The sequence below is a fragment of the Rattus norvegicus genome, chromosome 16, assembly GCF_036323735.1.
Source record: "Rattus norvegicus strain BN/NHsdMcwi chromosome 16, GRCr8, whole genome shotgun sequence".
NCBI lineage: Eukaryota > Metazoa > Chordata > Mammalia > Rodentia > Muridae > Rattus > Rattus norvegicus.
In genome coordinates this window covers 64,006,696-64,034,291 of record NC_086034.1, presented here as the reverse complement: position 1 = coordinate 64,034,291, position 27,596 = coordinate 64,006,696, and the positions used below count along the sequence as shown (strand labels likewise).

At 40.8% G+C, this 27,596-nt stretch overlaps 1 protein-coding gene across 2 annotated transcripts in view; it reads right to left on the bottom strand.

Annotated features, from left to right (window-relative positions):
- The window catches only part of Tnks (tankyrase), a 151,004-nt gene that overhangs the window by 39,681 nt on the left and 83,727 nt on the right, over window positions 1-27,596 (bottom strand). For both annotated transcript variants that reach the window (XM_039094390.2, NM_001106084.2), the window contains 7 exons: window positions 26,900-26,975; window positions 10,966-11,060; window positions 9,399-9,465; window positions 9,067-9,253; window positions 4,624-4,745; window positions 3,140-3,231; window positions 2,719-2,797 (listed from right to left, as the gene is read on the bottom strand). In XM_039094390.2, coding sequence (XP_038950318.1) covers window positions 2,719-2,797; window positions 3,140-3,231; window positions 4,624-4,745; window positions 9,067-9,253; window positions 9,399-9,465; window positions 10,966-11,060; window positions 26,900-26,975 — 718 coding nt within the window. The remainder of the gene's footprint in view (window positions 1-2,718; window positions 2,798-3,139; window positions 3,232-4,623; window positions 4,746-9,066; window positions 9,254-9,398; window positions 9,466-10,965; window positions 11,061-26,899; window positions 26,976-27,596) is intronic.

The following is a 27,596-nucleotide window of genomic DNA, read 5'->3' as shown; positions in this document are numbered from 1 at the left end:
CTGGTCACGGTGTCTCTTCACAGCAATAAAACCCTAACTAAGACAGACACACTGTACCTTCTGTAAGTAAGTATGGTAGAACCAAGTGCTGTGGAAAATGGTCCATTCACATCCCCCTCACTTACTCTGGGGAATTTCATATTTTAACAATGAATAAAAACTTATAATGTATCAATGGTTCTTGGAATAAGTTTGTAAAAGGAACTAAGATTTAATTTTAAAAGTTTTATAACAGAAACTGGTAAGTTGATCACATGATGTTACACATTCTATGCATATATTTATTAACTCATTCCTTTAGGTTGGTCTTTTGGTATCTTAAAAATGTTCATATGCATAAAGTATAAGACACTAGATGCAGTGCAAAATCATTTCTTTTGACAAATATGTATTTTTAAATTATAAATGGAGATTATAATTCTTCCCTCAAAATCTAAGTATCATCTACTAAGGACTATGGAGTACTTTGTTCAGCAACCAAGTTGATGTTACTAATGAGTAAAGCACTCGCTCAGTGGAGATAAAGAGCAGAGCTTAGAACGATTTGCTCGTAGTCTATCTATGTAGCTCACTTAGAGCACTAACTGTGTAACAGACGGGAGCAGTAAACAGGCTTTCTACAGGGATTGGTGAGGAAGGGGTTACTCTTTACTAGAAGGCAACATCACAAATCTCTCAGGGAGGCTCGCACAGAAGGATCCTCACAAGCCTGAGGTCTGCTTTTCCTATACAGCAGTTTCTAAGCTTGCTAGGACTACAGAGTAGACTCTGCCCCACAAACAAATCAACAACAAAACTCCCACCAAAGTCAGCAAATCTACCACTGCCTTCCTTCTTCCCCTGAAGCCACTGGTCTCACGGTCCCCAAAGCCTCCTAAAATGGTTTGAGTTGTAAGTCTTAACCCCTTGGTTCACTACAAATTCTTAACATTCAATGATAAACATATTATTTTTATTAAAATGTGAAACTGCCACCAGAAAAAGAAAAAAAAAGCTTGATACATATTCAACAGTGCTAATAATAGTCAAGGCATTCTTAAGTCATACATTTAGAGGTCATGACAGATAATTTTGATTGTGAACTTGATTGGACTAAGCAAGTGATTAAGTAGTTAATACGTAGTAAAGCAAACTTATAGGTATATTTCTAGAGGATTTTCTAGAGATGAATGACTATAAGGGTTCAGTTTAAATGAATGTGCTAACCCAGTGACAGAATCTGGAGGCTACTAGGAGATAGAACTGTGGGAGGCCACAGGGGTGTGTCCTCTGCGCTTGTCTCTTCCTACTAGTGCTCCACTCTGCTTCCTGTTTGGCACGATGTGGTTATTTCAGAACACTCTCCTTCCACTATAAACTAAACCTCTGAGCCATGAGCAAAACTGACTTTTCCTCCCTTCTATGGCTTATTAGGTATTTGATCATGTGAGCATGTTCAGAAAGTGCTGTTAGATTCAAATGGAAACTATGGGCCACTTAAAAGTCAAACGGAAATCACAGAAGGAAAATACTAAGCAAGGAAAACATGGCCCAACAGTAGCCGAGGGAAATGTTTACTGATGTATGAACGAATGAACGCAGCAACCCTGTGGGACTAGCATCCTGCCTTGGGATCCAGGAATGAGCATTAATGAGTGGATGGAGCTGCCACTGCTCTTCCTTCCTTCCTCCCTCCCTCCCTCCCTCTCTATTCCCTCCCTCCCTCCTCCCCTTCTTTTGCTTTAGCTTGCCTACAAATTACTATGTAGACCAGGTTGGACTCAAACTCAGCAGAGATCTACCTGCCTCTGCTTCCCGAGTGCTAGGATTGAAGGCGGCTGTCACCACACACATGTGGCATTTGAGATCTACTGATGACAATCTATATATTATCTTTGTATTTAAAGGAACCAATAATAACTTCCTTGCTGTGGTGGAAGACCAGGAAGGACATGCTACTCTAGAAGTCATTTGTGTCACTAGCAGACTGTTTTCAATCCCAGAAGCCCACTGCTGATCTAAGATGCTAATAATAAAAATTCATTATGCACATGAACAGCCAGTAAAGACTGAGGACCTTGCATCTACACAAGGCCATTGAGAAAGACTATAAAAAAGCTTAGTTTTCATGTAACTTAGGTGATAACAAATAAACATGAAGAATTAAGAACATTATCAGTGCAACTCTAAAACACTACACACAAATCTGAAGCTTATGGGAGGGAAATACAGGAGCCAGGAAAGAAAGAAAGAAGACTTTCATTACTATGGTGTAAAATGTCATAGAAATGCAGTATTAACTATGTTCAGCAAACAGTAATATTTTTACTTTTAATGTGGTTATTATGCTAAAAATCTCACTGGAAAAAACAGTACTCAAATTCCATCTTTCCTATGCTCTCACAGAGACTACCTAAAGACAGAATAGGAGTTGTGTAAGTAGGTCAGAAGTTTGTGTTTTAGTGCTTATGAACTATGAAGCCGATGGGTGGCTATGCTGTTTTGTGTGTCAACTTAAGAGCTAATGCTATCTAGGAAGAAGGACCCTCAGTTTTTTTTTTTTTTTTTAAAAAAGGACAGAGACAATTTTATTAGAAAAAAAGATTAAATCAACTTCAAAAGACAACCTATAAGTTTAAACACAAAAGCATGCGCCAACTGCCTTTTCTGAAAATGGTGATGTCGTGGGGACCCAAGCCCTGAGGGTTGCTTGCCGCCTTGTGCTGAGTCAAGGCTTACCTTTGCTCCATGCTTATGCAGAACCTCCATGACGTCATTATGAGCTCTTTCAGCTGCAACATGCAAAGGAGTCATGAAGCTATGGGAAGGAGAAAAGGAAAGAGAATGTTGTGACTTCTACTGCGCCAACTCTCGGTAGATACTGGCTGCTAACAGAGGGCTCATTGTCTTTAGTGATGTGGTAGGGTCATGTGTCGTGTGTGTGTGTTCATCCAAGCCACCTTAACTAACTCAGCGAGTCACAGATCACCAAGATGAAGCAAACACGGTAACAAGAAGACATGAAACCAGGACAGGCTTGCTGGGAGGAAGGGGTTCATGGTGAGGGGTGCGTAGGTTGTATGACTAAGTTATGTTATTTCCATGTACAGAACAGTCGGAGGCAAAGGAAAGGCTGAACAGCTTCTGTAGCTATACTTACTCCTTGTTTTTTTCATTGACATTGGCGCCCTTCCTAAGTAGCAGTTCTGCCACCTGCTTTCGTTTGGGATGCAAGGAGGCCACAGCACAATGCTGGAAACCAAACAGAACTCAGTTCAAGACAAACTTCGACTTAAACATTAACTCCTGAATAAAGCAGCACCCGGAGCTATTTGGCACACTGCCATCTCAAAGTGCATCAGGACATAGTGATATATTTCACTCTACAGTCAGTATTCCTGTTACATACAGGGGAGTGCAAAGCAAGTGAAATTATATTCTCAATTAGGCATTAAGAGACTTCATTTCTTTCAGTCAATAAACACTACTAAGCATTTGTCCCACTGAAGGTATCGGAACACTACTTTTTCAAAGCTACTGAAATCTATATAGAATTCCTCAGGCTTTCACTGGTCTATCAGCCAGAGGCCAGTGGCTCTCTACTACATCACTGACAGAGCACAGAACTCCCGAGGATAAGCAGGTTTGCTTAGGCACTGGTGAGAATATGTGACCCTGAAGCGAAGTAAAGGAACCGATATTCTTAGCAATCTTACATTTTACCCTATTTATATAACTTTTGTATTTTGCTTCATTTTACATCAGTGATTGTATTAATAGTTGAAAAATGAAACTACTCATAACTGAATGAAGTAAATGCCCCAAAGCCGAGGGTTGAGTTTCTTCCAGTGCTGGGGATTATCCTGTGACTGTGGACCTCCTGGCCTAGCACTATGCACACTGAAGTTATCTGAACTAGGCTTGGTGGTTTTAAATTTAACTTGGCCCAATAGTGTTTTCAGCAGAATGGGCTAAATGACCTTTCTGAGCCACGCAGGCTTAAGAAAGTTAAATGAAGCGTGAACAGTCTGTAACATAAGACGCACATATGTGTAAGCTCTAAAGTTAGGGGCAGACACTAACGAGCCCAACATTTGTGCCTTCATGTGCTTAATGACAAACAATAAGTGATCTTCCTGAGAGAGGACTAGAGAAAGAAGGATAGCTTTACAGGGACTTTATACAGTCAGGAGCAGAAGGCTCAGTTTCAACACTTCCTCACATGAACACAATCTGTTATAAGAATGCATTACTCCGAAGGATGATGCAAATATCTATGAAACCCTATTTTCTACAGAAAGCATAGACACTATTTATCTAGTAAGCACACCCCAAAGAGAAGATTCTATCAGATCATACTTTGCATTATAATGAAAGCACTGAGCACAAAAATAATTTGTCACAATAAGCTTGGGTGAACACAAAGATAAAAGGAGTCTCAATCGCGGCCGAGCAAATATCTAGTCCCTCACCCACAAAGAACCGTGACCAAACCAAAGTTAAAACCAGTGCAACCAAGATTAAAATGCAAATTGCTGGCATTTCAGAGAGCAATGCTACTTCAAGGCTTCTGAAATGAAAAGAATTACTTAACCTTGCACCACTATTTCGGACCCACAGGACTTATGGATAACATCACCTTACCAAGGCAGTTTCATGAGACTGTGGCTGCTTGAAGTTAATGATTTCCAAAGCAAGTGTTTTCTTCACTTTGGCCAGGTCTGCTTCTCTGGCAGCTTGTAGTAAAGAATGGCCTTTAAATTCATCTGCGGAAGAAACAACAGTTGGCATGTGCTTTGTAAGTTATAATCAATTCTGGAAGGTCTATGTGCAGGCTGTAGCCCCAGCACCTGGAAGGCTGAGGCAGGACTACAGAGTAGAGGCTAGAATGACTTACGAAGGGAGCCTGAGACCAGCTTGTATGAGACGGTCTAAAACACACCCAATACATACACAAATACAGCAAAAAATTTAAGCAGAAAGATTATTTTATGCACATATCTATTTTAGTTTAAAATAGTAATATAAGATAATGCTAACAAGGAATGCATGTATAGATTATTAAAAAGTTTTGAAATATAAATAACTCTGAAATAAGACTTCCATATTCTCAAAGTTGATGGCAAGTCACATATAAAAAGTTTTTGAAACAGCTTATCTAATTGTCCACCAAAACGAAGCAGCTAACACTCTCTCCCTCTCTCCCCCCTCTACCCCCCCCCCCAACACACACGAGCACTCTGTACTCTTACACAGCACACGGGTCTCTACACACACAGAGTCACAGAGAACAGACAGGCTGACCCCTTTCCTACTCTGCTCTGTTTTTGCTTCTGCTGCCATCAGAACTAAATGTTAAGTCATGGAACAGAAAATTAGATTTAGAGAAACAGTCAAAATATTAACAGCACTTAACAGAATTTGAGAACCACCAGAATCTGGCTTTTTCCAAAGAACAATACTACCGAAGAATAATCTTAGATTTTTATTTTCTCTCTCTCTTTTTTTTTCCCCTTTTCTTTTTTTTCGGAGCTGAGGACCGAACCCAGGGCAAGCACTCTACCACTGAGCTAAATCCCCAACCCCTTATTTTCTCTTTTTACAGATTTGGTTTTGTTTTATATGGTTTTATTAACGAGGCACTGAAAACTGGTCTAAAAACACACAAGTGAATCTGACACTACACAGAACCATTTAGCTGTTGTAATGTTTGGATGTTTGCATCTGCATGGTACTGTATTGCTGTTTCTTCTTTCTTGTGGGGGCCCCAGCACACTGCTTTCTACAGACAGAAACGGGCACAGACAGCTCTTCAAACACAATGTGCTGTGAACTGTTTAGTCTGCACTGAAGGCTGCAGCTTCGACTCTTTGGATAAGCCTTCCTATTCCTCTTACTGAATACCTGCAGTTAGGATCACAGCACTTGTAATGCCTAGCACCAATGCAGTCTTAGAATGGAGTTGGGCACATAGTAAGTTCTCAATAAATATGTGTTTCCAATTCATTATCTGTGTACTAAGTTGTGGTTAGTTTAGGAAATGAACCATTTTTTTTTTTCTTTTTTTTTTCGGAGCTGGGGACCGAACCCAGGGCCTTGCGCTTCCTAGGCAAGCGCTCTACCACTGAGCTAAATCCCCAACCCCGAAATGAACCATTTCTAATGACTTTTTATTTAACATGTTTAAAATTTGTGTATGTGTAATGTGTGACTACAAATATGTGTGTGCCACAGGATATGTGCAGAAGTCAGAGGACAACTTTTAGAAGTTGGTTTTCATTCCCTCAGGTGAGTGCTTTTACTGGCTGAGCCGTCTTGTTGTCCAATCTCTAGTTATTCTTTTAACTGTTACATTTTTCAACGTGAGATTTTAAAACATTCGGAACAAACACAGGGGTGACTACGATGGTAAAGTGAACAGCAAACACCAATGACAAATTTGGTATTTGATTTAATATTACACACAGGGACTAATAAATTCAGGTAATTACCGGCAGCCACACGCACAGAGCTGGACCCTGACAACTATAAAGGGGCAGGTGTATTCAGAAGTGAGAGCAAGCGAACTGTAGAGTGTCTTGGAGTGAGCAGTTGAGAGACATTTAAGCTGAAGGCAAACAAGCCCCACAGTTGTGAACAGTAGCAATGGGTGTTGGGAACTGAGTGGTCTGCATAAGCCAGAAGCATTCTAAACTGCTGGACCACCTCCCCAGTCCTATGGGTTTGTTTCAGAACCTCAAAGACACCGTGCAGTTTAAAAGATGTTAAAACTACAAATGACACTACCCTAAAAGCTGAGAACTTCATATTTACGAAATATCTAAAAGTTGGCTTTTCTAAATGTATCTTAAAGTAAGAATAAAATTTAGACAACTCATTATTTGGCTTTCTAAAAAGAATAAATAAAATCAAGAAACTGGATAAGTATGCAGAATGTTGCAACTGTAATAATGGCACAGTATAAGCATCTCTCTCTCTCTCCCTCCCGCCCTCCCTCCTCCTCCTTCCTCCCTCCCCCGCCCCCTCTCTCTGTGTTCCTATGCATGTATGGAGGCCCCTGATGATGTGTTCTGACCCTCTGAGGTAGGGCTCCTCCCTGAACATGAAGCTGAATCTCAGAATAGCCCTTTGCATAATCAGGCCAGCAGCCAGCAAGGTGCAGAGACTGTCTTGTCTCCTTCACTTCCAGCCTGGGAATTACATGCACATAAAGAACATGCCTGACTGGTCACGTGAGGACTGGGATCAAACTGCAGTCCCTGTGAAAGAACAGCAAGCACTCTTAACCACTGATCTATTTCTCAAGCCTCCTAGATAATTTTCTTCAAAGAAACTTCTGAAACCAAACACCGGCTACAAAGCCGTAATCAGGACACGGAAAGCTGCGGCCAGAGAAGAGATTTACAACTTCCCTCCCTTCCTCAGCCCTACTGAGAAGGTTAACAGCAGCTAAGGACTGCTCCCTGTGTAAAGCTACACACATTTATGTAGATGTTAAGGTCTACAGGAGTCTAAGACAACCTGATAAAACAGAAGGTGAAGACTTCAGGTAAGACTCTAATTTGTAAAATGGTTGGGCGCAGAGTTAGGGAACGGTGATGACCTGGGGATAAACAGGAGCGGGCCACGGGAACACAGTCCTTCTGAGGAGAGTCACATTCACCTGCTGAAGCTGCTGCACACACAGCTCACAGAAGCGTGACACTAGGCTGGGTTGATGAGACACGATGCAGAGACCTCACGGAAGATCCCAGGGATAGCAACAGGCCGCTTTCCCCCCAACAACATACATGTCTCTAAGGAGCTCCAATCCATAGAAAATAAACTACAGAATCCAAGCCAGCATGGGATTATACAGATACATGGGAGGTTCTACAAAGACAGGAGTACAAAGATGTCCCCAGTTACGATGGGCTTTGCTTGATGAAAATCTAATCCAATCCCACTACATGACTACAATAAACTTCAACTTCCAAATGTGACTAAAAGTTTTAGGAAATTTGCTCTTTTCATAGAAATTAGCTTAAAAGGTGTTTCAATATAAATGCTGTATCATTTTGAGCATTCTTTTCCTTGAGGAAGTACATATAAGATTTTATCTCAGGCTTTCTCATTCTTAGACTCTCATATAAGGTTGAAGGCAGGCCACAGGTAAGGTAAACCTACAATGGCCACACAGAGAGAACAGAATGCATGTCAGAACTGTATACGCACAATGTAATAACCTGAGTGAGGACCAACTAGAAAAGGGACTTCTGGCCAAACCAAGGAGAGCTAGTTACTGTGTCTCCAGTCGATGATGTGTTCATTATTTCTGGGTTAACGGATATCTGTGCAGCACTAGTGTCAAAGGTCAGTAATACAGGAACTAAGACAGGCCGCAGACAGTTCTAGCTAGCTAGCTAATACAAACTTTCTGTTTATCTAAACCTGCTTAAAGTTTCCTTAAAATACACACACACACACACAAATATTATTATATATGAAGTGTATGTCCATCAAATCACCTCACTTATATGTGAATGTAAATATATTATATGTCATATGTAAATGTAAACATGACTGTCAGCGCTTTGGAGATGCACAGTTGACGCTCAGCAGCAGCTTTTATTACCAGTGGTACAAGAACAGAAGTTCCATGAACCCAGGGACTTCCATTTTGATTTGTATACTGATGTATTTCTATTGTTTGTCACACAGAAAAATACTCAGTAAATGGTTGTTGATGGACCTTGTCCCTAGCTGTCACAAGAACAAAACACAATATAGGAAAAGAAACAAAACTACACAAAAGCAAAAAAAAACAAAACAAAAAACCAGGAGTCTTGACAAATGAATTAGAATTGGACTTAAAAAAAGTGTGTGTGTATGTATGTATGCATGCATGCATGTATATATGTAGGTATGAATAGTCTATGTAGGTGTTAAAGGCTCTTGTGGAACACAAGAAGAAAGGATATGATAAGTTAGCACACATGTGCGAGGAGGAGGACATGGTCTCGTTAGAAAACAGCCTGAGAAATGAGGCAAAACTGAGATGTGCTCCCTGCTGGCCAGCCACTCGGGGTTCTGGGTACAAGTACGTACATGTCAGTCTTTCCCGGAGCTCAGGAGTGGGAGCCATATCCACAGCACTTTTGCCATGGCAATTGACCAAGGTTGGATCAGCACCATGACTAAGTAACAAAGAACAGACTTCGACGCGGTTCTTGGAAGCGGCTTCATGCAGCGGGGTGAACTGCCACAGATCCATAGCGTTGACACAAGCGCCATGCTGGATTGGAGAAAAAATCTGACATGAGTGACTGTAAACGTAATCACTGAAAATTCCAGCTATAATTTTTGGAATTGTTTTAAATTCAGCTTTTAAAAAAAGTTTAAGTTGAACGCTACTATTCAATATTTTGGATTTCTCTTACCTTTAACAGCAGCTCTGTGACCTCATAGTGTCCGTATGAGCATGCATTATGAAGAGGTACAAGCCCGCTAGACAAAAAGAGAAAATTAAAACACTGAAATTTCAAACAGCCATCTGGCTGTGAGTTGCTAAATTCCATTAAGTTCTATTTTTTAAAAGCATTTTAAGAGCTTATGGAAAGAACTCAATGCACAGCTTCCATCCACACATTTAGCATTTATCTTGTGGTCTTTAAATAGGATCTATAAGAATAATAAGATACTATCAGACAGAAGAAGAATGAAAGGAAAGACCAACACACTAATAAACAAGTTATCGACATGTAGCAGGCACGCTAACTGGCAGGGAAGTGAAGCCACATTCATGCTACTTTCAGTGTAAGAATTAAATATCCAAGATTACGATAACTTCCCCATCAGAGTATCCTTCCTAAGTGAGGCTAAAAGCTGCCCTTTTCTGCTGTGCATCTCTTGATGTGGAAGCAGGTGGACGAGGACTCTGGGCACCTGCGCTCTACGTGATCAGGATACACCATTCACAGGAGGCCCAACACTTGACAAGCAAGACAGGCAGCGTGGAAAAGGACAGATCTGAAGTGGATGGGTTCCCCTTCTTGTAATTGTCAAGTACAGAGTTCATTTTTGTGCTTCCTGACATGAATGTGAGCTGAATGAAAAATCTCCCTCTGGGGCGTTGTTTCTTTATGCTGTCAATCACAGAAGTCTAACATAATCTGCTTCACCTGGGTAGGGTCAATTACCCTTGCTCTCCTACGGCCAGATAACGAGCAATGTTAGTTCTCATATAGGATGGAGAACAAATGTCCATAGATCATTGGAAACTAGAAAAAAATTGGTAAGCTTCCAATATTTATTAATTCATAATGATTTTGTTTCCTACCCATTCCTTCCTGTATTAATGTTTATAAAGATCATCTCTAGATTGAATTAGCTTAAAAATAACTAAATTAAAAAATCATTTACTCATTACTAGTTTATTAATATGAGGAGATTCTCTTAATAGCCACCATACTAGATTATCACATTTTTCAGTATTTTTAAATCTTAAATGCAATTTAAGAGATGGAAATGATTATAACTGGAAAAAATAATTTTAAATAGAATTGCAATAAAATTAAATTGGTGCAACAGATGACTGTGAGAAGTCTACAGCAGGTATATAAAATAAGATTTGAGCTCAAACCTGAGAACTTCATTTTCTAGTTTACTATCACTATTTTATGTGTACAGGTGCTATGCTTACATGTATGTCTGTATTGCATGTCTATGTACCTGTTGCCCAGAGGCCAGAAAGGGCACTGAATCCTGTGAAATGAGAGTTGGAGATAGGCGTGAGCTCCCAGTGTGCTGCTAGGGATCAAACCCCGTCTTCTGGAATCAAAGCCAGTGCTGTAACCACTGAGCCTTCTCTCCAGCGCCACGTGAACATTCTTAAGGAATGGGTAATATGACTTTCTTTGGAGCTAAAACCTTCAGGCTATCAAATGATGAAAACAGTATAATTATCTTCCCATGGGATCTTTAGAAGCTAACAGTGGCTACACCTACCCTTTGTCTTTTGCGTGGACATCAGCTCCGTGCTGTAGCAGCAGCTGAACTATCCGCACTCTGTTGTAGCCCGCGGCCAGGTGTAACGGAGTAGACTGAAAAGACAAAGGAAAGCTCAGCTCATCACCACTTCAGGTTAAAAAAACAAACGGCTTTTGGCTCCACTCAGCTTATAACTACACAAGGGACAACTCTCTTTCCAGGGGAGAGAAGTCTCTCTCCACTGTCACTGCAATGGCTTGATTCTGTTTTGTCTACATCAAACAAAACCCATGTACCTATAACAGTGTCTAACAGGTCTTGGGGCCTGCTTTTCTCTGAGGAGAGAGGTAGGGCTCTGGAAGCACTGGATTGACACCACGAAAGGGAGCTCTGCAAAGCAACGCTTTCGCTCACTCTCTTGCTTCTCTCCACAGGTGATCTTTCCTCCTGGCCTTCTCTCTGCCATGATGCAGCAAGGGGCCCTTGCCAGATGCTGGCCCCAAGCCATTTGGACCTTCCAGCCACAGAATTATAAACTAAGCACATTTCTCTTTATCCATTCCTCAGCATCGGTTTACAGCAGCATAGGATAGGACACAGACCTCATCTGTGTCCCTTATTGGTCTTCAGGATCAAGCCTTGCATTGCTTTTCTCTCCTTTCCAGCATGAACCTTTCTTATGCTAACTTAAAACCATGTAAGAGCCACCCATACCCAGTAACAGGAAACATAATATTCTAACTTTCGAACTTTAATGGAAAAGGCTGACAAGCATCCCTGAAGAACTATTTGAAGATGCTTTAGTGGAAACCAAAACGACAAGGCACTTCATCCATTCCCTGACTTCCAGCGGTAAGGTGTCACCACTGCACTGGGTGCCCGACTGTACAAAGCTTCTGAATGGGGAGGCTCCCAAGACACAGCACTGCTACACACCAGTCGGTAAGTCACTAAGCTGTTCCCTGGCAAACCTGACATTTAATATTTTGTGGAAAAGGTGGTAATTTAATCGACTATGAACAAAAATGATTTTTGTTATAATGCCCAACATTGTTCATAGTTGATTCAGTACTTTCCATTTCCAAAGATGAACAAATCCCCAAATGAATGACGATAATGTAAGCAGTCAAATGTATCTCAGATAAACAAGGATGCTCTGTCACTGATCAGGTTAGAAATGAGAGGATGCCTGAAATAAACTGCTGTGAAACAAGACAGAACTAAGGAATCTGAAAAACCTCTGAGAACTGGTGGCTGGTAAGGTTACTCCGGCAGGCAGACAGTGAAGATGCAATAGTGTCAGTTTGGAAAGCACAATGACAGCGGGAAGCAGGGCCATGGTGATTGAGGGCTAAGGGAAGCAATGTGCAGGGCCCACACATGCCATGGTGTTATTTTATGACACTCCTTGGATACAGACGGCATCCTTTTCATCAGCTGGGACCTGGGCTGATGGACCACAGAGAGCGGCTGACCACTGGAATGCATGTATTCACGCTGTCTAAACTGTGGGAGTGACCAGCCGCTTCAAGTTGTCCCCGGCCAGACTTCAGAACGATAGGCTGTACCTGGAACTGTAAGCTAAATTAAGCCCTTTCTCACCTCTGCTGTATCTGTCTTATCACAGCAATGAGAAATGAAACTAAGATGGTGAATCTGCCTATACTTTTGTGTAAAAGATTTAAATTGACATTTCAACATGTGTGATATTTGATGTATTTCCCAGGGAAGAATAAAACCACAACTGCAAAGCTATAATGGAAGTCATGAGGGAGCTGTTTATAATACACATACACTGCTCTTATTTTCTTTAAGATGAAGATTCAGTGTGGCCTATATCAAACCAACTTGTCTTGCTCTGTCCAGGACTTTCCCGGCTCCAGGAAACTCAGTGTTATCAGGGTGCTACTGGTCAAATTTCTTAGTGTCTAGAGAGCACTTGTTTTCAACCAGGGTGGATGGGTGGGGTTATCAAATGACTCTTTCTCAGGGGTCACATATCCTGTATATGAGATATTTACATTACCCTTCACAGCTATAGAAAAGTTAGTTATGAAGTAGTAACAATTTTATGGTTGAGGGTCACAGCATGAAAACCATATTAAATGGCTGCAGAATTAAGGTTGAGAACCCAAAGCCCCCCCCCCCACACACACACACAGAGAGAGAGAGAGAGAGAGAGAGAGAGAGAGAGAGAGAGAGAGAGAATAAATGCACTTGTGTTCCACATAAGGTCTATTACGTCAATACATTAAGGACACTACTTAGTTAGTTCAGGATAATGAAGGCTGTCCATTTTGTCATCTAATGTGTTACTTCTTCCAAAGAGTGTTTCTTACCTTCATACATTCCACAATATAAGATATTGTTTGAATTCTTACTCCAGATTCTTTCTCTATATTTCGACTACAACATGATTTTGTAAAGTTTCATAATTTTTCAACATACAAATATGAAAATCTTTGCTTCACTAAAAACAAGTTTAAAGAAATATAAAATACCCATGCATTTGTTTCCCTTTTTTAATAATCACTTAATTAATGAGACACTGCTCCTTGACCTTCTGTCATCTCTTCTGACCCCTCTGCCCCGAAAGTATGCTTCAGCAAATTCAAGACACTGACAGTTCACCCTCACACATTCCAGAGACACCACTAAACCTTCCTTACAGTGTTTTTTCTTTCAGACTTCCGAGTTATTATCAAATCTAACAAAACAAATCTCAGAATCTAATGTTGACATCAATTCCTCTTTTATAGTTAAGTAAAACTGGCTTTTGAGATTCAAGATTATTTCATTACTATGTCTAGTAAATTTCTCAGATGAAAACCAGTTTTCAAGCTCCGATTTTTGCTGCCATTAAAACACTGCCTTTTGTCTGGCTCCTTCCTAAAGTAGCTGTGGCTACATCAGTGTTGCTTATCAATTGGAACTTAGCTTTCCTCCTCCAAACAAACATTTGAACACCATCTCTCACCTACTCCTGCACACTTTACAGAAGCCCAAGCAGCTTTTCCTTAAGGCTTAGTTAGCATGTGCTATCAGTCTCCAAGAGTGCCTCTATCAATCTGTGAGTGAACGTAGATATTATCGAACTTAAACTCTGTCTTAGAAATCTATATATACATGTAAACAAATACAGAGCCTGAAAATCCAACCTTTTTAACCTATAAATAAAATCTAACCTTTAAGGTCTGCCTTCAAAAAATTCACATATGCATTTCCTCAATTTTAGCTGGTCTTAAATTATCAACTTCTTTACAGTAATCACTTTCTCCGGAATAGAATCCCTTTTAGATGTATATATGAATATATTCTGTCCAGAACTTCAAGCAGTGCAGAAAACAAAACATAAACAGCTGTGCTACTCTGCAGCCGAGCCCCTTCCCAGAGGCAGTCACAGTGACAGCGCTCCAAGACCTTGTGTGTCTATGACAGCGTGCCTGCTTTTCCTCAAGTCTGTTGTCACACCAACAGGACTCTGCTAGATTTTTCTATGACTTGATGTTTTTCTTCCTACCTCTGCTATTACAGAGAAGACTGTCTGACTCTTTGAATTGGTGTACAGTATGTGTTTTGTGTGACTGTTCCATAATTATTTACTCACTGCCTATAAATGAGTATTTACGTATTTCAATTCTTACTCTATTTTATTAAAGCATATCTCATTTGGATCTATTATTTGGTTAAAACAGATCAGTGTTTTTTTTCTGGCACAAATAAAAGACTACATCAGCCATTAAATCAAAATTCCTAGGCAAACACAACAAACAGAATCAGAACTTTATTAAATTTCTATCAACAGAGACATGTTTAATCTGCTGTGATGGAAAGCTCTAAGAAGCTCTTTAAGACACTGATATTTAGACGAGAATCCAAACAAATTAAAAGCAGAAAATCAATATGGGCACGCAGCCCTGGAAATAAGTACATCTCTTTGCCGAGCCCTGCCTTTTAGGTCTCCTAATTATGAAGACCAGTATCTTTGCAGTTCCTTAATGCTTACCAACAACCACAAAGGATATTACAAAGTGTGTGCATTAACAGGCTAACAGAGTAAGCAGGGAACAGGAACTCGGAGGTGACACCCTCCACTCTCAGTCTGCATTCCTTTCCTCCCACTGACTAGCAGCTCAGACTCAGAGGATCTTCAGAAATGAACAGGTGTGACTGAGAGGCAAGGAGCTCATTGGTTCTAAGCGTGTCAGCGCTCAGACTCTCAGGGCTCTGCACTGAACTACAGCAACAGTGAGGCCATGCCATTACCAGGAGCACCCAGAATCGATAGTCTTCTTAGTAACAGAAGCTGCCTAGAGGTACAGGACAAGGAGGAGTAATGGAGCTACACACGGAGAGCAAGTTTTAATCTACTTCCTTCCCTTACAAGGGTTTTCTCCAGAGTCCTCGGAAAGATGGGCACTTGCTCCTTCTTGAAGCAAGCGTCTCCAAGTGTGTTGACTATTTACTGAACAACATGGTGGCTACTCCCTGGTCGGTCAGTGTCTCTTACTAGATACCCCAGACAGATGCTAATGCAGATCACACTGAGTTTGAAGTCAGGAAGAGCTCTTTCAAAGAATCCGTTTAAGCACAACCTGTTGGTTTGTTCCTGTTGAATGTCCACCTGCACTGAGACTAGGTCAGCTGTCACTTGAGGCCTCTTCCTAGTGAGTGCCTATGAATCTGGATGGGCTGCATGACAGGGTGACTGGCAGTTTACAGCCTCAGAGAGCACGTTCTTCTAAAGAGACACAGACTCATCCTTAAAATATCTGCAAGAATGTAAATATCTGAATTCAAAGTTATAGGACTATGTGATTCTTTGTAAATCGTGTATTCTACATTTCAACTACCTTAGATTCAAAGTGTGTTCTAGAAGCAGGAGGCCTGCAAGTTCAAGGCCAGCCTAAGTAACTTAGTAAGGCCCCATCTCAAAATAAAGTGGGGGCTGCAGATATCTCTGTGTGGAAGCACCTGCGTGGAGAGGCCCTAGACTCAAGCTCCAGGAATGCTGCAAGGTAACTCTAAAGTGAAACTATAAAAACTATTTTACAGGTATGAATTATGAAGATGAAGATAAAAGAAAAGAGTAGAGAAGAATGAGAATCCGCAGGGTAACCTGGGGAACAACAGAGCTCTAAATGCCCACTTAATGTTGCTTTAACTTAACGTCATCCTTATGGAAATCCCAAGGAGACTAACCAGCAATCAGTTTGAGTTTCTCTTTTTAACCTTAGAGCCCAGAATCAGCCATAGAGGTCAAATACAGAATGGAAACCTTTCTCTAGCACCCTCTTTAGTGGGGGAGAGAACAGAAACGCTCACGTCTTCTCAGGGCACAGCCTCAGCTTTTCAGTGCTTAGTGAGAAACAGCTGCTACCGAGGCTCGCCACTCCGGGGTTCACTGATAGATGTATTAGGACAAAAGTCTTCACAGCCCCAAACTCACATGACTCCTTTTACTCTTCATGTTTTTAATGGATAGCTGTTGTGTTAGGTTGACCTTTTCCCTTCCCATGTGGTGCTAGGAACCAGAGTCACAGTGTTGCACATGCTAGACATGTACCGTGCCAAACATGCTAGACATGTACCGTGCCAATGAGCCACAGCCTCAGCCGTGCGCTTCTTCTTGTGAGCAACATGTGCAATCTTTGGACCTAAGCATCAACACTCTAAGCAATAGTGTTGGGGTGTGTGTGTGTGTGTGTGTGTGTGTGTGTGTGTGTGTGTACAGTGATGAGTGCTTGCTGTAGTTCCAGGACCCCAGCTCAGCTCCTAGCATATCAGATGGCCCAGAGCCTGCTCTAACTCCAGCGCCTGGGGATCCCATGCCCTCTTCTGGTCTCCAAGGATGCCTTCACGGAAAAATGTATACACATACACAAGACTAAAAATACATCTTACAAAAGTTTGAAGTAATTTACAATAGACAGATAAAGACAAGTTTAAATTGCAATCACTGCTGCTCTGTGAGAACATAATGAATTCCCCTTTACCCATCTATGCAGGTAGCTTTGGTAGGTGGATGCCAGGAAACTAGGCACTTCTCTGAGCTGCTGTGAAGGTGTGAAGACCTAGACCTCTAGCACAATGGAGATACGCTGTCAGCTCAAGGTTCCTTCAGTCGGCGTCCTTGCTCTTCTGGGATGAACACAGCAGTTTAAGGGTGACAGAGGTAGAGGCCTCCAGCTATCCTCACTTACAGCCTTCCTACCCACTGCTAACAGGTACTGAACTTCCTATAAGGCAGTTTATTTCCTCTGGTGGTTTTATGGTATGCTAGAGTAGTGTATTGTACTGCAATATACAAATTAAGTCAGAGTTACAAAAGGAAAATGATAGATTTAGAATTAGTGTGCTTCTAAACTTTCTAGTCTGCATACTGAATTAAGCATTTTAACTGTTTATGTATGATAGTCTTACTACCAATGTCATTCTTAAAACAGAAACACATTTTTAATTAGTTACTGAAAACATCCTTTTTAAAGGTGTATTACAGACATTTTCTATACTTTCAGAAACTTGGTGTTATAATTTCAATTTAATTCAATCATTGAAATTATGAATATTCATGCAAAAAAACAGTAGAAGGCTTTTCCAAAACTTAAATTCTTTGAGTAAAATAGGCACAGATGTTATGCTGACTACTTACAACCCCCTTCAATTCCTGTGTTGAAGCCCACTCCTAAAGTGGCAGGAGCTAATAAGGCTTCATGGGCTGCTGTGAAGGAATGTGTGCTCTAAACAGAGACAAGCCCTTGCCTTCAGTTTAGCAGATGAGCACCTGGTAAGGCCGCAGTGGAAACAGAATCTCATCAGCAATCAAACACGGTGGGTGGCACCTGACCTTGCACTTGCTAGCATCTCAACAGTGAGAATGAAATGTTTGGTCAAATGGCAGGCAAGGATGACGAAGACACCTGGTAAGTGGTCTATTCTTGACTGAGAAATCAGTAGTTTACATTGTAACTGCCAGGCAACTGCTTTAAGAATGCTAATACAGCCAGATGTGTCGGCAAGCACCTTTCATCCCAGCACTAGTTAAGTGGAGACAGGAGGATTTCTGTGAATTGGGGGCAGCCTGGTCTACACGGCCAGGTCTAGGTCAGCCAGGGCTGTATAGTAAGTGCCTGTCTCTAAAATAAAGACTAGGGGCTAGAGAGATGGCTCAGCAGTTCAGAGAGCACTGGCTCAATGCAGCCAAGTTCAGTTCTTAGCACCCACACGGAAGTTCACAACCATCTATAATGCTGCTCCAGGGGATTAAATTTTCTCTCCTTGGCTTTGTGGGTACACAGATATGCATGTTGGCAAAATACCCATCCATACACACAACCACCACCACCACCACAACAACATTTTAAAATATTAAAGTCAAAGTTAGTTCATCCGGGAGCTGGTAGGGCAGAAGAGAGAAAACAAGTAGCCAACTCATCTAGCAGAGCAGTAAGCTCCAGGTTCACAGAGACCCTGCCTCAGAAAGAAAGAGACAGCAAAGAGTAAGCACCATCCTATTGCCCATGTGTGCACACAGCAGGACATGCACACACAGCCTCAGAGAAAGTCAGAATTCTTAAGTTCCTCTTAGATCCTTGCTATCATCTTACTGCCTCTCAACACACTTCTATGCTTCCTAGACACAGGTTCATCCTGGAAGAAACTTCTGCAGAACGCTGAATGTGTGTTACTAACTGCACATTCTGTTCAAGCCAGATTTGTGCCTAGTCACAATCCATGCAGGATGTCTTAGACTATCTTCATCATGTAATGTTGAATGATCTGTAAAAGCAGGAGAGAAAAGTCCCTTAAACAATTTGGAGGGCAGATGTTGAAGCAGTGCTTTTGAGCACAACTTCTAAATAAAACTGTGATAATGAATCACACAGACAAGTGACTTGGCACTCACTCCCCTCTCGTCACTCCACGGATGTGGACTGTGGACGCGGCAGCAGGGGCTGAGTATAGGACACAAAGCTTTACCGGCTTCCTTCAACACTCTGTCCCCTTCCACTAAAAATGACTTTCTTAGGGAAAGAACCAGCACAGTTGACAGCACTAATAACACCATAGAAATGCTGCATTTGATAAAAGAGATCATTTCAGTAAAAGTAATTCTCTAAAGAAAATTAAAAAGCATTTTCAAGTCCTTATTGTTACAGAAATGAATATACACAAGCATAAAGATTTTATATACTGTATCCCAACAGAAACATGCAAGGAAAATTGCTCTAAGGGACTTCTGCATTATGGTGAGGGGACACAGCTCAGCAAGAGCTGCCCTGCAGAAGTGCTTTGATTAGATTCACAATTAACCTTTAGGACTTGAAGGGTTCCCTGATGCAGACTTAATGAGTTCTGACCTTCCGTGAGCCCAAATAGCATCTCATCCATAAGCCATAGAACTGGAGATACGGAAAATGGTATGACCTTTATCTACCAAGATGTGGCAAGAATGAGGATGACAACAGAGGGCTGTAAGGGGCAGAGAAGCCACGTTCATGTCCCTAGACAATGCTCACACCTTCAGACAGTGGAAGAGGGCTGACACAAACCACGTGTCTTAATTACCATGCCCAAAAGTTGGTGAGGAAACGCTTCCACTCTGAAACACTTCCCGGAAGACTTCACCTCAGTGATGCTGACTGTTTCTTACTCACGGCTAAGGTCTTAGCTCCAGCCCACAGCAAAGCTCAGTCTTGCATTAGCTTACATTAGCTATCTTGTTCTGCTATCTTGTTAATCGCATTTGACTCTTCAGCCCCAGCTAACCAGAACCACAGAACCTTAATTCAAAATAACAAACAGTCCTGACAGTCTGTAAACTTCCCTCTGAAATGTCACAGACCAGGCCTCCATCATCTGCATTGCTCTCAACAATCTTATCGTCCAAGCTCCCACAGACCATCCTACAGAGCTCAAACATTCAATGGCTCTTCTAACTCAAAGTTTAAATGTCCTTTTACAATCCTCTCCAAAACATGATCAAGGTCTGTCACAGCAACACCCTACTACACTGGTATCAATCTGTCTTAGACTTTCTATTGCTGCAATGAAAACACCATGACCAAAAAGCAAGTTGGGGAAGAAAGGGTTTATTTATTTGGCTGTTCATTGGTTGTTCATCATTGGCTGTTCACAATGCTGTTCATCATGACAAAGTCAAGGCAGGAACTAAAGCAGGGCTGGAACCTGGGGGCAGGAACAGATGCAGAGGCCATGGAGGGCTGCTGCTAAAGGGCTTGCTTTCCTCTCTTTGCTCAGCCTGCTTTCTTATAGAACCCAGGACCACCAGCCTGAGGACAGGCCCTCCCCAACTGATCACTGAGAAATACCTTACAGCTGGATCTCATGGAGGCCTCTCCTCAACTGAGGCTCCTTCCTCACTGACGACTCTAGCTAGTGCCAAGCTGACACACAAACCAGCCAGGATACTATGTATGCCCTACCCACTGTGAAACTACACGTTCTTAAGCAATCCAACTCAGTGTGATTGGTAACAGCTAAAACATAAATAACAAAATACATTGCAAGTTTGGGATGTTAAAACTGAAAGTATACATGGCTCAAATCCTTTACTGTTTAAGCTGAAAAAAATTAGAACCTCAACAATATATTAAAACTTGATATGACCATAAAACTAATAACAGTTAGCATCTAGTCACCTAGCTTTAAGTCCTTAGTTTTTCCCTGTAATACCATGATCTTAAAAATGTACATAAAGTAGGTTGGGGTTTTTTGTTTTTTTCTGCTAAGAGGAGAAAAATACTGTAAGACACAAATTCAAAACAGATGGACACATCTTTAAGAAGTGAGCACAGGGGTTGGGGATTTAGCTCAGTGGTAGAGCGCTTGCCTAGCAAGCGCAAGGCCCTGGGTTCCGTCCCCAGCTCCGGAAAAAGGAAAAAAAAAAAGAAGTGAGCACATCTTGGTGGTAGGTTTAAATCCTCGAGTCTTCCAGGTGGCTGTGAACAGGTAATTCCTAGCAGCCATGGAAAGAAGGTGTGGCTAAACAGGAAGGAAAAAAGCCCAGTGCTCTTCTAGCTGGGCATCCCAGCTATCTACTACACTGAAACGAAGCAGACAACATCAGTGTGACTCGGGGAAGGAACTCTGTGCTCTGCAGCACAAGCAAGGGCACTGGGGTGGTGACGTCACCGGGAGATGGGACAGTTCCATCTGTGAGGTCTGTCAGTCCCAACTGTTTCCACGCTTGTCTGGGAGCTCAAGCGCTTCACTCGGATCTCTTCTTGTGACTGTTTCCATTCCTCAAGGCAGCTGAATTCCAAGAAAGAGAATTCCAAAACCCAGCAGCCTGGCCATCCCAGGGCTTGTCTAGAATAGAGCCCACCTCCTCTTTATTGTATTGATCACATTAGTCCCCAGCTAAGACCAAAGTCAGTGTGGGAGGGAAACAGACAGAGGCCTGGGTAAGAGAGATAGCTTACTGATGGGCTTCAAAGTCATGATACAGCAACGAGTGAATAAAATCCTGCTACAATGTGGTGTATATGAGGGAGGGAAGGGACTGTTGATGGAGAATGTGAGATTCTACCTATAGCAGGACAAATGCATACAATCCCAAACTTAAGTCAGATCTTAAACAAAAATCAAAAAAAAGTAACTACACTAATTCTTTCTTCTGTGCTTTACTGAACATACTTGACGGAATTCAAATCAACATTAACATGATGGTATGATTTCTAGCCATGTATTAATTTTTAATATACAAGTATATTAAAAAATGTATCGAAGGGGTAGAGATTTGATGTGTTGTGGTTACAGTGTGTGCTCAAACTGCCCCATGTACTTGGTCCACATTATTTCACTTAACCCTCTCTAATGTCTTGTACACTGGAAACAAATAACATGTATGAAAAATAAATAGAAAATTCCAGTTACACTGTGGAAATGGAAGATCCAAGGACATACACCAATCCGTCCAGTTTTATAGTCTACTCCCTCTTTCAGGTTTATCATGTTTTCTTCCAGGTGTTTTCAAGCCACAATATTAAGTTCTATATTGGGGACTCAGTGGTCAAGAGCGCCGGCTACACTACCAGAGGACCTGGGTTCGATTCCCAGCGCCCACACTGTAGCTCACAACTCTCTGTGGCTCCAGTTCCAGGGGATCTGACACCTTCACACCAACATACATGCAAGCAAAACATCAATGCATATAGGACAAAAATAAAGATTTAAAAATTCTACATTGTTTCTCATTGATCTACATATAAAATGGTTTTTCAAGTTTTATTTCATTTTTATATGTATGTCACACAGAACAAAATTAAAAATTTAAAAGTTCTACATTGTTTCTCACTGAACTACATATAAAATAGTTTATCAAGGTTTATTTCATGTTTACTTGTGTGTATGTTAGCCTGTATGGGCATACATACGTAACATCTATGTGGTATTTGTGGAGAGGGCATTAGATTCCCTAGAACTCAAGTTACAGGTGTTTGTGAGCCACTATGTGAGTGCTGGGAACCAAACCCAGCCCCCGTGTAAGTGTGTGTGCGGAGGGAGCTGGGGGGCTGCAGGGCAGGAAGGGAGGAAGGACCTCAGATCCTCTGAACTACGGGAAGCACGCTAGTCCTCTGTACAAAGTACGTGCTCTTCATCGCTGAGCCACCTCTCTAAGCCAGAGTTCTTCTCAATGGCTTCACCTTTCTGTTTTCAGACTCTCAGTCATTATTTGTTATAGAAGCAAGCATTTCCAGTGGCAACTGACATGAAAGACAATTCAATTGTTTAATTTTACTCTGGAACCCAATTACATGTTTGGAAATGTATGGATTTTTACAAACATCTATGTCATAAAAAGTACAGAAAAACTTCTTCCTTACTCTATGCTTCAAAACTGCCACACCGAAAGGAGCATTAAAACTTTTTAGTGTGTCAATTTCAATATCCATGATAATATTTCAATCATTCTATCACTGCATTTATTTCTATCCTATGATATCCAGGACTGCAATGCACATGGTAGGTACTGAGTCTCTGCTGAGGGAATACATAGAAGAAGCAAGAACAGTGAAATCCCAGGAATGGTATTAAACTATTTTTAAGACTGATGTACTTATGTCTATGGGTGTTTTGTCTGCACATACATTTGCAGACCACAAGGGGGCATCAGATCCCACAGGGCTACAGTTACTGATGGTTGTGAGCCACCATGTGGTTGCTGGGAATTGAACTCAGGACCTCTGGAAGAGCAGCCAGTGCTCCTAACAGTTGAGTCATCTCTTTAGCCCCAAATATTAAAGTATTTCTAAAACATCAAATAATAACTGTTTTCTGTATGTGTCATCAAAGCAGCAATAGGAGTGGGTGCAGAAAGACAACATTATTCTATCTCAGAAAAATATATGGTAACTCCTACTCCACCCATTTTTGTCTTGTAAAGACAGAATTCAGAAAACTTGTTTTGAAAGGATTTGTCTAAAGTTCAAAAGGTAAACAACACAGACCGAAACCAAAAAGACCTCCCAAGAGGATTGAATGCTAGTAAATATAAAAACAAAACAAAGGCCCAGACAGGTGGTACACACCTTTACTCCTAACACTTGGCAGAGGCAGGCAGATCTCTGTGAGTTCAAGGTCAGTCCTGTCTACATAGTGAGTTCCAGGAACACTAGAGCTACACAGTGAGATTCTGACTAAAACAGCAGCAGCAGCAACAAACAAAAGGAAAAAGGAGAAGGGCATGCAAATACATTCATCTGTTATAGAAAGGATACTGGATGAAGACAACAGCCTAAGAAAATCACCACCTTACATTTAGATAGCAGAGAGAAGACAGGACATTTAGCTAATTATGAACACATCTGATGTTGACAATAAATAATATAAAGGGTAATTTAATGGCCAAAAATTATGTGTAAAAGCTTGGGAATAAGGTTATCCAGAAAGGAAAAACTCCAGCTGAGTGTCACTACAATCAGAAAGTGTGTGGTAGAATGTAATCACCATGGGCAGAGACAGAAGAATTAAATAATTTATTTAGATGTATGTATTTCTATTATAATTATTATTCTTAAGACCATGTATAATGATTGAATGAAGGTAGTATTTTAGAATAAAATGTTATTTTAAATTGTCCTCCTTTTCTAGAAATGAAGTTGCTTTAAGCAGAACTCAGGATAGAATGTACAGCCTGACAAGGAAGATGGGTTGGTCTCAGAAGGGATGGGGGTTGGTGGCACAGAGAGGCAGAGGCGGGAGGATCTCTGGGCTACAGTGAGGCCCTGTCTGTCTGAGCAGCCGCCGCCTGGCCTGCTGTTCCAGCTCTGCTGCTCTCTGCTGCCCCTTGCTCTTCCAGCTACAATGCAATCCCTTGGGCTCAGCTCAGCACAATACTTAAAATGTTCTTTCTTTTTAGGATAGGATTTCATTATGTGGTCCAGGCTGGCCCTGCAAAATTTTGATCCTCCTGCCTCAGCCTCCCCAAGTTGCTCGAAGTACAGGTATATGTACCACTGTATAACTTTAAACTACATTTGTGGTGATTTTTGCCTTTTGATGAAAATGAAAGTAAAATACAGCAAGATAGAGCAGGCAGTGTCTCACTGGTGCATCACGATTTCAGGGCTCTAGAGACTAGAAAAGCAGACATCTGTGGGAAATCAAAATATTAACCTCTTACACATTACTCAACTAAACCATCAAGTCACAGTGATAAATACCAATCAATGAAAACATACACCCTACATAATCCCACAGGCAACAGGAAGAATACCGATCTCACCCTACACCCTACACATCTCTACTACTCCCCACCCACTAGTCACTGTATGAGAAACATTTCTTTCTAAAACCAGCCATGAATTTACATTTCCATGGGTCTTTGAAATTTACAAACCAAGAACTATAGTAAAACTAAGGACAAAAAAAAAAAAATTGAATCAGTTCAGTATTAACTTTTTTTTGGAGCCTCTAAAAACAGGATTTGATTATATGACCTGTTCTAATATAAAAGCCAAGAAGTAAACTGTTAAATAAATACTTCACTAACTTACTGCACATGAAAACATACCTTTATTCTTTTATAATGAAAGCAGTTTCCCTAATTCTAGTAAACACATGAGAAAGTCCTAAAAAAATGTATCAAATATTTGAGACACTTGTAATTTATCAGCTTGATTAGCTCACGTGTTTTCTTGATAACTACACCAAGAAAGCAAACACTGTCATAACCAGAGCGTTAAACACCAATCTCCACCAGCACCAAGAATACCGCTTGTGGCTTTACACAATTGGTGCAGTTAGATAGAATCACTCTGTGTTGTTAATATCACATGAATGCATGCAATTTTATTTGTGTTTTGCACGCAGATGACAACTGTGAATGGTTCCTTATGCATTGCAATATACCTAATAAATGCCTCCTTAATTTTCTTTAGTAACTTGATTTAATTTGAAAAAACCTGATAATGTGTGAGTGTGTAAGTGTATATTTAGAAAATCATTGTATTATTTCAGCAGAAATCCTTCAGCGTGATTTCTCAGGTATGTTACTACAGAGGTCTTCCACATGAAAATAATACAGTTCTTTCTCACATTACAACTATCTAGAAATGAGCTCAGAATACAAAGTTAGAATAATAGAAAAGATACACTCTCTCATTCACATACTACGAATTTAATTTTCTGAATACTACGAGACTGGTAGAGATGATTTTCTCACTCTCGGAATAAAATCATGTTTGTCAGTGAAACAGACTAAGCTGCTGCTAGATGCTTGATCCTCTACAAAATGCAAAAACCCAATACAACAGTAGAAGACAGGCATGTGAGCATAAATTCAGTGTAAGGAAATTTTTGGCAAAAGCCATGTGGTTGATGAAGAAGAAGAATTTGGGTAAGGACATTGGCTCCACCTATACGGAAGTGAGAGGCTCTCCTTAGGAGAGAAGAATGGGGCTGTCCAGCATAAGGGCTGAGGCCTGGGGATGAAGCGATAGTATTTCATCTCCTGCTACAGTAAGTGCCCATCATCTTCCCAGGACTAAAGTGGTTATAGGGGAAGCTGGGCTCTAGATACTTCTACAAGGCACAGCTGCACGTACTAGAGATGAGACTGCCTCCTACCACACAGTGAGAGAGTAACTCTACCTACTGACATGATCCAAATAAAACATGGAGCTCAAAGTACTCATGGGGGTTAAAGTCCCTTCAGCAACTCCAAATCTCCAGGAGAAATGAGCAGCTACCCTTTAAAATCATCTCCCCAGAGTGAGAGGGAACTCAGTGAATTTGCCAGCTTAGCTAGCTTAGATGCTCTGAGGTTCTTTCAGTCTACTAGGTAAGTCACTGCAAAGCTTTGCCATCAGTGCCACAGTCTAACACACATTCCATTTCCGTCTACATTCAGCACCAACACGGAGCAGACAGTGAGGCTGCTGGCTGCACATTTTATATATTACCTTACAGTTATGACAGTGTATCTTTATGCAGAGTATTTCTCTTTTAATCTATTTTCTTACAATACGCCACAGTTAAGTTTAAAAAAAAAAAAAAGAACTGTTACGGAGATCTAAAAAATCACTAACAGTTTCTCACCTTTAATAAACAAAGTGCTCTTATCTAGCAGATAAATCTACCAAATAAATTAAGAATGTGTACATCCTAACAAAGACACATATTTCCATCATGGCACACAGAAAGCACGCTGTTGATTCTCTTCACTGAAAACAGCGTAAGCAGTTCATTTAACAAACAACTTTCGGTGTCTGACGGAGGAACGCTTACTTAGGACCCATGCTTCCCTACCTCGATGAATCTGTCACAGCCACCAGGAAGAGAGAGCATTTCATTCTACAGAACAGAGATGCCAGAAAAAACAGCTACAAATATGTAAATATGAACATGTACACAAACCATACTGAACAAAATTTCACGGTAAAGCAAGAGGAAATTACTGGAAGAGGTGACATTTTAAATAGCTCACCTTTCGCCCATCACTGGCATGGCAATTCACATTTAGAGGAGTCAGTAAAGCCATTAGTTTTTCTTCATTACCACTCCTATAAAAAGGCAGTAAGTTAATTTCTGTAAAATCATAGCGCCTCTTATGAATATTTATAGTTCTTTTATAATGGAAAACAACAAGGATCTTGCTTTAATTTTTAAATATGGATCACAATGCACGTCTACAATATTTATTTCAGTTATCATAATTCCTGTTAATTATGTGATGGTATGGTATGGTATCATGAGTAATGTGGCTTTCTACATATAAAATTTATCTTAGTCATTTTAATTACAAACTTTATTCAAAAAGTGATCTAAATATTAGAGTTTAAAAATACAAATTCTATAAAGAGGCAATCAATTAAATTATAAATGACCATTAATACCACCACCACCAACAACAACAAATTAACTGAGAATTTTAACGTTTACTTTATGTCTCTCCTTCAAGCATGGCTAGGAAAAGGAAATCGTCAAAGCAAAATAAAGATATAGGCATAGAAACACTCCAAGAACAAGAATATCTTTTGAAAGGTTTGCAGGTAGTACATCAAGACATGTTACAAATAAAATTAGCCTTACAATGCTCAGTATAGTGAAGGATTCTGTCATTGTGTCCACTAACAATGTAAAATAAACTACACAAAGACTTAATAGATCTTATCCACACTACC